This window comes from Hyaloscypha bicolor (genome assembly GCF_002865645.1).
Source record: "Hyaloscypha bicolor E unplaced genomic scaffold K444scaffold_10, whole genome shotgun sequence".
In the NCBI taxonomy this organism is placed as follows: Eukaryota; Fungi; Ascomycota; class Leotiomycetes; order Helotiales; family Hyaloscyphaceae; genus Hyaloscypha; species Hyaloscypha bicolor.
The window spans coordinates 1,233,483-1,248,322 of record NW_020194512.1 but is presented as its reverse complement, the minus strand read 5'-3'; the positions used below and the strand labels follow the sequence as shown (position 1 = coordinate 1,248,322).

The window sequence follows — 14,840 nt, the reverse complement described above, 5'->3', positions numbered from 1 at the left end:
TCTCCTTCTCTCTACTCTTCGCCTTCACCTTCAAATTGTGAATTTCTACCACTTTCTCTCCCCAAATATTTTCAGCCTTGACGTCGAGGCTCGCTTCTTGTCATTCCCCACCCCTCTATACCACGATAAGCATATTGCAAGGCAAAAGTGCCTGTTTCTATCCCGGAAACGCCTGACTCCACCCCAATTTACCTCTAGGAACTTACTTTGTGCAAATCCGTCGACAAACGCGCTCACCATGGCTTCCCACGGCATCCCGAACCCTTTCCCCTACCCAACACCCGCTCACACCCCACCGCACGAATCAAACATCCCACTTACCGTCCTGGTGTCCTCGAGAGCCGTCATCTACGACCAAGACAACAATTTGATCGTGTCTCCTGCAACTCTGTCAATTTCTCCCCAGACGGGAACAATCCTGTCGATCCTCCCAACAATTCTTCCTGCCTCGAGTTTCCCTCCGAATACGACCTATATCGATCACAGCCCTCATCTGCTGCTACCAGGTCTGGTCGATGCACACGTACATTTGAACGAGCCGGGCAGAACGGAATGGGAGGGGTTCAATACTGGGACGAGGGCTGCGGCATCTGGCGGAGTGACTACGGTCATTGATATGCCATTGAACGCCATTCCGCCGACTACAACAGTCTCCGGATTGCAGGAAAAAATTAAGGCTGCACAAGGACAATGCTGGGTTGATGTTGGGTTTTATGGAGGGGTGATTCCTGGCAACGCCCATGAATTACTCCCCCTGGTTGAAGCAGGTGTCCGAGGGTTCAAAGGCTTTCTGATCGAAAGTGGAGTAAGTAAACAGCCCGGATCTGCAGAATAGCATTGACATATTCACAGGTTGACGAATTCCCCGCTGTTTCCTCCTCAGACGTAGCACTCGCAATGACAACCCTCGCAAACTCCCCTACAACTCTTATGTTCCACGCCGAAATGATACCCCCGATCACGGACTCTGTAGGCGACGATGTGCAAGTCTCTCAGCCGCCACTGTCCCCCTCCGGTCCTCTAACCTCCTACTCCACCTTTCTGTCCTCCCGGCCCCCAGCATTCGAAACCTACGCCATCGAAGAAGTCCTCTCCCTCGCACACCTCGCCCCAAACCTCCCGCTACACATTGTCCATCTCTCCGCCATCCAAGCCATTCCTCTCCTCCGCGAAGCCCGCGAACGCGGAGTAAAGATAACAGCAGAAACATGCTTCCACTACTTGGCCCTCACCTCCGAAGACGTAGCCGATGGCGACACAAGACATAAATGTTGCCCCCCAATTCGAAACAGCATCAACCGTACCGGTCTCTGGAACGAGCTCTCGCACCCAGATTCAGTCATCCGAACCATCGTCAGCGACCACTCACCCTGTACGCCCGAACTTAAACTCCTCCCTGAACACCTAGGGCATGGATGTGGTGCCAGCCATGCGACAGAGATCGTCGGCGTAAATGGCGAGGTCTTAACGAAGGAGGAAGCTGAAGAAAAAGAGAAAGGCGATTTCTTCGCTAGTTGGGGCGGTATCTCATCCGTTGGCCTCGGTCTCCCAATCTTGTGGACTGAAATCACCTCTCGCTCCTCCACAGCTAAAACTCCCCTTACAATTACAGACGTAGTTCGTCTCTGCGCCGTCAACACCTCAAAACAAGTCGGTCTGTCCCATCGCAAGGGAGCATTGAGACCTGGCTTGGATGCAGATATATGCGTCTTTGACGATCAGGCGGAGTTCACGGTTGGCAGGGAGCAGATGCTTTTTAGGAATAAGGTGAGCCCGTATCAGGGAAAGAAGATGAAGGGAGTTGTGAAGGAGACGTGGGTTCGAGGGCAGCAGGTGTACGAGAGGGGAGGAGAGAATGGTGGATTTGTGGGCAAGGGGGGTGTGCCTGTTGGGAGGTTGTTACATGAGAGGAGGAAGGTTTAGGGGAGGCGGGCTTTTAGTGTGAGGGAGTCATTGGAGGGCATGGGGTGCATATTGAGGGACGAGGGAGGTAATCTAAATTGCATTGGGGGAGCGAATCATTGGATGGGGGCATATGGTGGCATACGATGGAATGGACCATGGACGGTAATTTGCATGATGGGATGGGCGATGGGTATAATGGTTGCCAATGCCATATTCGACGCAGATACTGAATGAATGAATTTCCTTCACGTCTCCGATTCTTCCGAGGCACCCGTTGCACGGGATCTTGTCACGTGTTACACAGTTAGTAAAAGGGGTTTTAGAAAAACCTTCCTTCGTGTTAAAGAACGGAGTAAGAAGTATACAACTTTCGATCAGCGATCCGACTGCAGGCGTGAGCAATCTGCTTTGTGTTAGAGGCAATCTTGTTTGAGAAATGAGATAATTGTGTGCTTTTAAATAAGAAAGACTTGAAGTATTTGGGTTAAAAAGTCGTGGTTATACAAGGGAATAAAGTAAGAGTTAAAGCTTGGAAGTCAAGTAAAAGGATACTTAAAACTATTTAATAATTCTAGTTTTCGCTAAACTAATATAAAAATATAGTTTCTAAGCTAGTTATAAAAAAGTATTTATTCTTAACTCTATTGCAAACCCTAGTTCTGTACCTCATATTTTTCTCCACAATTATCCGACTAAACTGTTGGCTTAGAAACATTCAAAATTTTCCCCAAGAAACTTTACTTTGAGATATATCGTCTAGTTATCTATATTTTGAGTCCTATAATTTTAAAACTCACGTGGAAGTGGCGAGAGCGTACACGTGCCAGAGCCTCGAGAAGTCACGAGTGGAGCGATAAGCGGGGTAAAAGATAACCATAAACTTGGATCCGCAAGTACATCTCAGAAGCGTTGTGAAGCGCCCAGTACTATTACACATAATCGCGATGATTACCTGGTCGCTCGCAATACTAGCTCGTGTACTCTAATTATCGCAACTGGGAAGCACGATTGACGTCAGCGACATGGCAAAAAAAAAAAGCCAGCCAACTCCCACAGCACCTCTGCTCCGCCTAAAAATAGACCTTTGACTTCAAGAGCCTCTCAGGTTCCGCCTACCCCCTCAAAACCCAAAGAAAAGAATGTGAAGAAGGCGAAGAAAGGTCAGAGAGCAGTGTCAATTAAAAACAGAGAACGTGGCAAAAGACAAGACCTGACTGACCCTGAGGCAGAAAATGCCAAAGCATCACAACTAGTAGCGGCTTTCAAGACATCCAAGAAGCCCGAAACCCCTCAAATCCTAGAGAAAATACGACAGTAACTCAGCCCTCGATCCAGAAAGGCAAAGGCGTTGAGACACCAGAAACTCCGAAGCAACCCAATTCGAACGCGATAGCATCAACTTCAACCAATGGAGCGACAGCCGAGCCATCACCAGCTGTTACGACCCTGGCTATTTCGTCAAAATCAAGCATTTCAAGGGGTTCCAGCAGCTCACTGCTATTCAATCGAACCCCAAAGAAGCCACACGATTCGGCGCCAAATACGAAGACAACGGCATAAAGTATCGGGAATACAGGGCATTTTGACCCTCAGCGCTCTACAGGGCGTGAATTTAGGGCAGAAGCTCGCTACAAGCCCCTATAACTCTAGGTAGTGCTCCCTAAATCTACGTAAAGAGGCGCTATAAGATATTCGCATGGGGTAATCGTTCGGCGGTTCCCACCTACAATTCGCCTAGCACGCCTTGTAGGTGAGGGATAGCAATACGCACAGAACAGCAATACGCAAATTTTTTACCCCACTTCCACATATCACTCTACCAAAATCACCAAAATGCCACCCGAACCATATGAAATCGAGGAGCGTATAGCTAAAGCCTCTCATATAATAGATAATAATCCTTACCTGAGAGGTACGAAGGCTGCAAAGTAATTTGGGGCCCTATACGAACGTCTAATAGCTCGTTAATATGGGTATCCACCTAGCTACTTGCAAGAGGGGCAGAATAAAAAGCTCTCCGTATTATAAGATAATGCCCTAAAGAAGTATATTCTTATACTCTAATATTCCGGCCATAGAGCCAATATATACAAGATTCGTATAGTAATAGAAAGGCTCCTTTTTTGGAGCTCTGGGGATCCCAATTCGTTAGTATTAATTTAATAAACTAAAATATAAATCGTCCGGCAAGCCGAATTCCTCAAATTATTATAAGAGAAGCCTTTATCTATAAAGTAATTAGCTATATATATTATAGAGGATATTAAGAGACATTTTCAGGAATTTAATTAATATAAAAGAAGATATAATATAGAGAATTATAATATATTTAACTTTAATAAAAGTGGGTTCCAAATTAGAGTAGTTACTAGTAATCGAGTCTATATTTCCCATAATTACAAAGCTATATATAATACAGATCCAGAGAATCGAGAGCTTGTAATAGTAGTAGCTATAATTAATTATAGAGGAACTAAGGTACCAGAAATAATTATTTTTAAAAGAGTATATTATTTGCAGAAATATTTCAAAAACTAGCTTAACGAGAATATACTCTTTATATTATCTCCTATAGGATTTACTAATTATTAGCTTAAAATATACTATATTAAGTATTTTAATAGATTCTATTTCTCTTCTAGACCCGGCAGATATTATATCTTGATTTTCAATAGCTATAGCTCTTATATTAGTTACGAATTCCTAGACTATTATTAGAAGTATTATATATAACTATTTAAGCTTCTTATATATACTACTTACCTTCTCTAACCTTTTAATATAGCCGTTTTCCAAGCTTTAAAATATTAGTTCTAAGTCGAATTATATAGAGAGATCTGTATAGATATAGAGATAATAGATAAAAAGGTATTTTTTATAATATTCCAGAGGTTTTGGGATAAAGTATTTAATAGCTATATAATTATATGAAATTTCTTTAAGAAAACAGGGCTAATTTCTCTCGAACCAGAAGTAGTACTCTCAAAAATAAAGGAGTATAAGTAACTCTAGAAGCAAATAAGATAATAAGCTCATATACTATCTCTTCTAATTTCTCTAATTTAATAATCTTTACTAATTCTTTTCTTCTCTTCTCTCGTATTTGCTATCCCGCTACTCCGTACTTCTTCTCCTGCCGAGAATTAGGTTAATTAGGCCATGCTATTAATAATTCGCATACGAAAAAAGGGTATTATATATATAAAGGAGCGGATAGAGGTAGTAATAAACGGTATACTAATTATACTATCTGTAAAGTATATATAAGAAAAGATTAAGGATATAGTAGAGCAATTTATACTATCCGGTACTTTAGTAAAGTAAAGAGTCTATAATTTGAGCCTTATAGAGCAAGAAAGGGAGAAGAGAAATAATAGGAATAATAGAAGAATTATTTAAAAGTATAGAGAGATTTATATATATTAAGGGCGAGTAGATATTACGGCAGATAATAAGGATAAGGTCAAAGTAGTTAATATACGGAATGCCTGATTGGCCAAACCATAGAGGAAAAAGTATTGACAGATAATGGTATTATTTCCAGAGGACTATTAGAAGACAAAGGCTTAATGCGCTATACTTTCCATGATTTATGGGAGTGATGCGTGGGGTTTAAGGCAAATAATAGTAGATTTTGGTAAAAAATTTGCGTATTGCTATTCTGTATATATTGCTATCCCTTATTTATAAGGCGTGTTAGGCGAATTATAGGTGGGAACCGCCGAACGATTAAGTAGATCTTCTAGGGTTATAGCGCTATTAGTAGAGCAACTACAGCACTCGGACGCTAAACAAGCAACTATTATAGGCCCCTTTAGCAAAGGCTCACTTGTAAGTACAGGGAAGAAGCCCTGAAAAGGTATGGTAGCCCTTGTCGAAGGCGTAAATGTGCTTTTAGGGGGAGGGCCTGGAAATATAGGGCCTTATAGCGAGTTTGCTACCTTGATCTGTACGCTGGAGAGCCTGAAAGTCTCCCAATGCCCTGTATTCCCGATACTTTATGCCATTGTCTTCGTATTACCCCGAAGATCACTAACATGGATCATGAGATCTTCCGTCTAGCAGCAGCGACGCCAGTGCCAATCTCACCCACGGTCAAAAGACAATTCCACGAATCGCAGCTGCTACTCTACGTGCTAGAAAGGGTCCGAGGAGAGCACAAGAAGCAACAAAACTACTACGGGGAACTCGATCAAGGTGAAACTGAGCTACGGAGATCATTTATGGATAAGCTTGCCTATATCTGTGACTTTAAGAAAGGAGGTTCTACGGCCACTGCCTTGGCATTACAGAAGACTTACCAAGGAGCCACGTTCTGGATCGCTACAAACGAGACCGTTAAACTCAAGGTTATAGAATTCTTGCAGCAAATACTACAGTTACTAAAGAATATGGATAGTAGTTCAAGGAATAATACTAAAACGCAACTATTGGCCCTGGTTATTCCATTTAATAAGGAGAGATTAGATTATTACTGGTCTGCTCTCGAGAAATATCTACCTATATATATGGAGCGGCTAGACGACCTTGAAGGCTCTACTAGTAAGCTCTCTCCAAGATTGACATTATGGTAATTTACTAATCTAGATATCAAGCCGTCCTCAAAAGAGCTAAATGCCCTCAAAGGCTTACTAAGTAGACTACCAAGTTTGTCAAAAACAAGGGTAGACCTAGTACGGGAATGCTTCGAGGCACGAAAGCGAAAATTCTCGGCTTTCGAGACTTTAGTACAGCTCACGGCGAGCGGAAATGCCAATAATAAATTCTTTAATAACATCCGCCACCTTCTCGGCAGATTAGCCAAGCACTTACTCGAGCTCCCGCTTAAATGCACACCTTGCTTAAATGCACGCGCCCTCACTAACTTTATTCCTCACTCTCACCTACTTCTAAATTAAATTATTAATTAACCACAAGACCAATTAGCTTGAAATCAAAAACAGAGATAGATTAATAGCTAATAAATAATATCTCAAATTAATTATACCCCTTCTCAAAAATTACCCGTAGTTTTATCGCATGCCCCCGGGAGCTCTATTTTACCGGTATTTCTAGGACCCCCCTATTAATATTACTATTAATAAAGGAAATAACCTTCTTTTTGAGAACTAGTACCTTTCTAGGTTTCGCAGGAGTCTTAATTCTTACTAGAAGAGCCTTTGGAACCTTCTTTTACTTAGCTTCCTTCTCTTTTTAAGCTTGTAATTTAGCCTTCTCCTTAATTCTTATTTCATTAATATTCTCCCTCCTTACTACTACTTATAGAGCTTTCTCTGCCTTCTTAGCTTCGTTCTTTTGCTTTTTAAGAGCTTAGGCAGCCTTTTTAGTATTAATTCATATCCGTTCAGATTTCGCAAATACCTCCTTTTTAGTAAAAAGCTCCTATATATATCGAATATTATCTATAAAGAAAAGTATTAGCTTTGTATACTTCTTTCCCAAGACATTTAGCCACTTCCCACGAGCCTTACTCTTTTTTTCGTTCTTTAATACCTCAAGTAACCCTTCCTTTATATATCTATTAAGTACGGCTTATATAGCTAGCTTTTTATTAGCTCTAAAGAGCTTTTTAAGCTTTACTTGGAACGGATTTTTGCAAAAGTTAGCTTGGAAGTATTAAATTAATTTCGCAGATTATAGAGTCTTTAATTATTAAATTAATAAAGATATAAGTTAAATGGCCTCTGGGAAAGTAATTAGATAGTAAATAACCTTTAAAATAAAAGCAGAATTATATAGCCAAATACTAGGCTTTGCAAATATCTTCTAAATATTCTTTATAATAAAGGCACTATTTTAGGCTAGATAAAATAGCTTCAGGAATTATTTCTTTTTTATTAATAAATAGCTAAGGCTTTACTCTTGCTATTTATTAAGTTTCTTTAAATATATAAGAAATAAAAGACTAAAAAGTACTATATCCAAAAATTAAAATTAATATATTAAATAAGGAAATAAAATAAGAAATATAATATAAAGATTCTAATACTTATTAATAAATATTATATTTATATAGCTTAAATAGCTATTAATAATTAAAAGGCGCTTTATATAAGGAAAAGAAAGTTATATAACTAGTTTAAAAACTTTAGTAAGCTATTAAAGCCCCTATATATTACTACTTTATCTATTATTTAATATATTAAAAAAAAAGTCGTTTTACTCTTATAAATCTTATATTTAGATATTTCGTAAATTAAATAATTCGCTAATATATAATAGAATTACAGGAATTCTTTTTTTAATTATAGTAATATATACTAAGTAAATAATAAATTCGCAATTTCTATTAGAAATAACTTATTTAATTTTCTTTAATTTATATATTTCTTTAGATATAATTCTTTTTATTACTTATATAACCTTAATTAAAAAGCTCTTTTTATTCCAATTATATATATTATTAGCCATAATATAATTATATTTAATAGTTTAGAATAACTAAAATAAAATATATATTAATAAATAATTATTATAAAATATAATAAAGTAATATAAAAGAATACTTAACTAAATTAAAAAATAACTTATATATAGGGCTATATTTACTCTTAATATATTAATTCTCGATATTATATAAATATAAGCTTTTTAGCTCGCTTTAATACTACTAATAAAATTAAGAAACCCAGTTTTTTCTTATAATATATTTAATTATCTCTTCTATAAAGTTCTTAACTATTTAACTAGTTAGAGAGATTCTGTATTTAGTAAGGCAATTAATTTAATTAATTAGAATATATTTTTAAATATTAGTAAAATATTAGTAAATTTAGAACTAGAATTCTATTCGGGAAGTAGTTTATTCTCTAGTATATCTAGTATAATATAGCAAGTTGTATTTTCCAAAAATTATATTATTTTAGCGGTTTTAAGGTTTTAATTATATAATAAAAGCTATAGTCTTTTATATATAACTTGCAGGAATTATATAAGAAAACTGGTTTTTCTATAGTTCTAAAGAATAATTCCTTCTTAATATTTAATTAATAAAGCTTTTATATACTATATACTATATACTATATACTATTTATACTTTACTATTTATATTTTTAATCTTATTATTTTACTATTAAGTTATGTTTTATACTCTAATATACTTTATATAGGTTTTTGTTTTATTATAGTTTCTCTCTTATACTAGATAATATAGATTATATTAATTTATACTTTTTAGCTATTATAAAAGGAAAACTATAATAAAACAAAAATCTATATAAAGTATACTAGAATATAAAATATAACTTAATAGTAAAATAATAAGATTAAAAGTATAAATAATAAAATATAAATAATATATAGTATATAAAAGCTTAATTAATTAAATATAAAAAAGGAATTATTATTTAGATCTATAGAAAAATTAGCTCTTATATAATACCTACTACCCGCAAGTTATATATAAAAGGCTATGGTTTTTATTATATACTTAAAATATTAAAACTATTGAAATAAAGTAATTTTAATAAAATATAGCTTATTATATTATATCTGATTTTTTATTTATTTATACTTATTTATTAAATATTAAAAACTAATAGAAAATCCCTATTTAAAGTCTAAAATAATAAAATAATTAGAATTTATAAGATATTTATTAGTAAGTAATAAGACAATAGAATAAATTAGTAAGTTATAAAACTATAGTATTAAATTCAATATAGAACTAATCTCTGTCTCTCCTATAAGGTCCAGGTTGCCCCCTCTAAATAGGAGGCCCTAATAATATATATATAATTAGTAATTTATAAGCCTAATACTTATAATATAAATAGTAGTTAGTTATAATATTAAAGGACCTTTAATCTCTCTAATTAATACTTATAATATCCGAGGTTTATTATATATCCTTAAGTTATATATAATTCTATATATATTATAATTATATTTCTTTCCTAAAATCTTATTCCCAAGATCTATTAATCTATCCTAGTAAAATATTTAATCGATTATATATTTAATTAAAGTAAATTTCTAGTATTTTAAAAAATAGGTTTACTAATATAATCTGGGTAATAGATATAAAAATTATCTAATTAGATTAGAATTAAATAAGTAAAAAGGAAAGGTAATTATATTCCAGGTATAGGAACTAGCCGGTAATTATAATTTTATTTGGGATTTGAGTATTTTAATTAGCTCGATCTAAAATACTAAGATACTATTTTATAAAATTAATATTACCTATTAGATCTTATATTAGAATAATCTAAATAGCTATATAGAAAGAATTTAATAAATATTTATATAAGAAACTTATATAAATATTTCTGAGATCCTAGAGATTATTTATAGGCTCCTAAAAGTATATATTAATTAATTATATTCTATAAAAAGACCTTTTTATATTATTATATATTCTTTTCCTTTCTAATAACTATATATATATAATAACTTTTTCTATTATTACCTTCTAGTCTCTTTTTCTATTCTTTTTTAAATCTTCTTTAATTATTTTTAATTAATTCTATAATATCTTCTTCTAGCTTTATTATCTATTTATATAATAATAAGTATAAAGGTAACCTTATAGCCTCCTTTCCTATTACTAGTAAATACTTGAAATATTTCAAGTATTTACTTATTAATCTCTTTATTTTATATACTATAATATCTAGTAAAAAGAATTATAACTATTATAATAAGAGTTCTAAATCTTATATATTAGTAAATTCTTTAGCTTTAATATCTATTAAAGCTAATATAATTTCAGATTCCTTATTATTTATTAGAAGCTTACTAGTCCTAAAAAGATACTATTATAACTTTTAAGAAATTTCTTAAAATATATTCTAAATAGTATTATACTAATAAGAATAATACTATTAATTAGGTTTTTAAAAACTAAAAAAATACTAATAAGCTTTAGAATTCTTCTTTTTATTTTAATAAAATAGATAATAATATTATTTGGGTTAGTATTTCAAAAATAAGTTTTTTCTAATATATTTAGGTATTTACTAATTACTTAAAAAAATATTATAATATCTATTTTTAAGATATTAATCTTATTATTAAGCTTATTATAAAGATTATTAAGTAATTTATTACTAGTATTTCAAATACTAATAATATAATACTTATAGCTATTCGAAATCTAATTTTAGAAGTTCGGACCTTTTATAAGATATATATAGCTATTATAAGTTCCTTACTTACTTCTTTTAATATTCTTAATACTAATATTATTATAATATAATTATATTTTATTAAGAAATAAGTAAATTCCGGAAAGTATTAGCTAATTCTTTACTAAATCCTAAATAGAACTAGTATTTAGTATTCTTCTTTTAGAAATTAGGAATTTATAAGAATTAGAGTTTATTTATTTAAGATATCTATAGCTAGTCTATTTATAATAAATCTTTCTTAATTCTAAATCTTTTTCTAATAATTTAAATATAATTCTTATAAGCTTTAATAAAATCCTGGAAAATCTTTATAAATAAAAAAATCTAGGAAAAGAATATTTCTATTATTATTCCGGATCTTTTTTTTAGCTATTTAGATTTTTTCTTTCTTTTAAAAAGCCTTTTTCTTAGTAATCTAGAATTCTTTTTAATCTTAAGAAATTATTAAAAAGTAGTTTTAGATTCTAAATTATAGTTTTAGTTATATAATTTTAGAAGTTTCTTGGAATTTTCAAAGTTAGAGAAAATAGGTAATTAGATATTATAATTTTTAGACTAGACTTTCTATTTAATTAAATACTATTATTTCTTATTTCTATTATTTTATTAGTAATTAGTAATAGCTTCTATTTTTTTATTCTTATTCTTTATTATTATTTACTAATTCCAGAAGTTTTCCGGAAGAATATAAATATAGCTTCTAATTCTTTTTTATTATATATTCTTTAAAAAAAGAAATATAAAAAGTTAGATATAAATAATTATATATACTTAGTAGTTCTAACTTATATACTAAATTACTAATATATTTAAGGATTCTAAATAGACCTATAAATTTTAGCTTAAGCTTTTTTATCTTAAGTTTAATATTCTTTATTAATAGTATTATTTAGGCTTTTTTAGAATAGTATTTAGCTAATTAGTATTTATTATAATAGATTTTCCGGTTATTTTATATATAATACTATAAATTCTTAAGCTTTCTCTATTCTATTTTAAAGATTTCTAGCCTCTTATATATAACTAGTATTTTTTCTATAATTCTATTTTTAGGATTCTATAAAAGTTAAGAATAATATCTATAATATATATAGAAAAATATATTTTATAAAATTTAATATTTTAAATTATTATATATAAATTTTATAAAAAATAACTTCTTAAACTAGTTATTTTTTTTAGATATTATAATAATATTTCAAATAGTATTCTAGGGCCTGGTTTTGCCTTTTTATCTAATTATTTATCTAAAAATAGTAAGCTATATTTAAATATTATTTATATATTAAATAGAAATAAAAAGTAAATTAGAACTAGCTAATAAATACTATTTCTTAATCAGAAATAATTCTATTAAAAGAGCCAAAAATTAAGAAAATATATTTCTATATAATCTTAATAAACTTTAGAGAATTAATAGTTTTATAATATATAATATATCTTACTATTTTAGAATACTAGTTAATAATTATAAGAATTATATTAAAATCGGAATCTTTTACTAGGTTTTTATATAATAGTAGACCTATAATAAAATCTATAGAAATCTTATTCTAGGATTTCTCAGGCTATAGTAAACTATTAAGTAGACTATATAATAAATACCTCTTTATCTTAATTCTCTAGTAAATATTATATTCTTAATAATAATTATAAATATCTCTTTCTATATTTTCCTAATACTAAGACCTTCTAAAAAGCTCGAGAGTTTTCTCTATTCTATAGTATCCTATTATTAGATTATTATAATAAAGCGGAATTATTAGATATAATAATTCTGGAATAATACCTAAATAGGCCCGAATTATTTTTCCAGATTTCTTTTCCTTTAATATCTTTCTTACTAAGCCTTTATTTTATAATATTCTAATATTAAGAATTATTTCTCTAAACTATCTAAATAATATTTAGAAGAGATTTAGATAGAAGAACTAGTACTATAGCTCTTTTAGTAACCGTATATATTTATATATAGGGAATTAGGTATTTATAACTATTTAATTTAAAAACTCAAAAGACTAAAAAATCTTTAGTTTTATTAAATAATATAGTTATAAATATCCCTATTACCTTAGCTATAATAGTAAAGCTTTTAAGATATTTCTCTATATCTTACTTTTTAACTAATTCTATAATTAAAGAATTTATAAGATAATCTATCTATTTATCTTATAGTAAATATTTCTTTTTAGCTATTATAAATATAATAAGTATTAAATAATACTTATTCTAAAGAAGAAACTTTTTAGATATTTATAAGAATCTCTGAATTATAATTATAAAAGCTTCCTTTAACTTATTCTAAAAGATTAAAAGCTAAGTTATATTAATAGAACCTTTTTTATAATTAGGTCTTTTACTAGATCTATTTACTAGATTTAAAATACCTCTATAATAAATAATATTAAAATTATATATTATAAGATATATTACCTAATATATTTAATAGTTCTCTAGATACTTTATTTCTATAAAGTATTAGAGATTATTATAGTCTATAATAACCTTAATTATAAACCTGGACTCTTTAAAATAATAGTACTAATATTTAAAGGCTTTAATAATTATAAATAGCTCTCTATTATAAATACTATAATTATATTTAGCTCCAGAAAGTTTCCGGAACTAGAATATTACTAGATACTAGTATTTTTTTAAGCTATTACTAGAATTAATTTATTATAAAATAATACTAGTAATTACAAATTTCAATATATTAGTTTTAATATAAATCTTTTTAGAAAAATTAAAATAAATTAGAATAGGTATTATAATAAAAGCTTTTTTCAAAATCTTAAAACTTTTAATTACTTTATCTATTTATATAAAGAGACATGATTTCCGGCTTTTTTCTATTTCTTTTAAAAGATCTATTAAGCCTATAATTACCTAAAAGTAATAGTAAATAAATCTATAATAGAAATTAGTAAATTCAAGAAATACTTAGATATTATAAAATAATTCTGGTTCTAGCTATTTAATAATCCTATAGACCTATTTAGGATTCGTATAAATATCTTCTATTCTAATAAGAAAGCCTAAAAATTCGACTTCCTTAATATTAAACTTATATTTATTAAGTTTATAAAACAGGTTATTTTTATATAGCCTAGTAAGTACCTAGCAGATATAATTATAGTATTTATCTTTATTTCGGGAATAAATAAGAATATTATCTAAATAAATAACTATAAAATAATCTAGAAATCCTATAAGTATAGTATTAATATATATTTAAAATATAGCTAATATATTAGCTAGCCCAAAAGATATTATAAGATATTTAAAATAGCTATAATAGGTCCTAAAAGCCGTCTTCTATTTATATTCTTTATAAATTCTTATCTAATAATATATATTTTTAAGATCTAGTTTTATAAAGATCTTAATTCCTTAAAGCCGGTTAAGGGTCTTTTTTTTTTTTTTTTTTTTTTTTTTTCAAAATGATATCCGGACTCTATTAGGATCTTAATTTAAAGATTATCTAAAATAATATCCAATGATATGACTAATATATTTTTTGGATCATTTTCTACAGTATTAAGTAGACTATATAATAAATACCTCTTTATCTTAATTCTCTAGTAAATATTATATTCTTAATAATAATTATAAATATCTCTTTCTATATTTTCCTAATACTAAGACCTTCTAAAAAGCTCGAGAGTTTTCTCTATTCTATAGTATCCTATTATTAGATTATTATAATAAAGCGGAATTATTAGATATAATAATTCTGGAATAATACCTAAATAGGCCCGAATTATTTTTCCAGATTTCTTTTCCTTTAATATCTTTCTTACT

At 30.0% G+C, this 14,840-nt stretch overlaps 3 protein-coding genes across 3 annotated transcripts; all 3 read left to right on the top strand.

Moving 5' to 3' along the window:
• Positions 1-238: 238 nt before the first annotated feature.
• On the top strand, positions 239-1,923 carry K444DRAFT_515155 (allantoinase; the record flags this gene model as incomplete). The annotated part of the gene is made up of 2 exons (XM_024873571.1): positions 239-805; positions 853-1,923. 2 exons carry the CDS (start codon positions 239-241, stop codon positions 1,921-1,923), a joined length of 1,638 nt encoding a protein of 545 aa, XP_024743924.1.
• Positions 1,924-4,209: 2,286 nt separating this feature from the next.
• K444DRAFT_515411 (uncharacterized protein) lies at positions 4,210-4,443 on the top strand (the record flags this gene model as incomplete). The annotated part of the gene is made up of 1 exon (XM_024873596.1): positions 4,210-4,443. A coding segment is annotated over one exon (234 nt), but the record flags the coding sequence as incomplete, so codon positions are not given.
• A 1,556-nt stretch (positions 4,444-5,999) lies between these two features.
• K444DRAFT_510514 (uncharacterized protein) lies at positions 6,000-6,308 on the top strand (the record flags this gene model as incomplete). Its single annotated transcript, XM_024873439.1, has 1 exon — positions 6,000-6,308. A coding segment is annotated over one exon (309 nt), but the record flags the coding sequence as incomplete, so codon positions are not given.
• Positions 6,309-14,840: the final 8,532 nt, after the last annotated feature.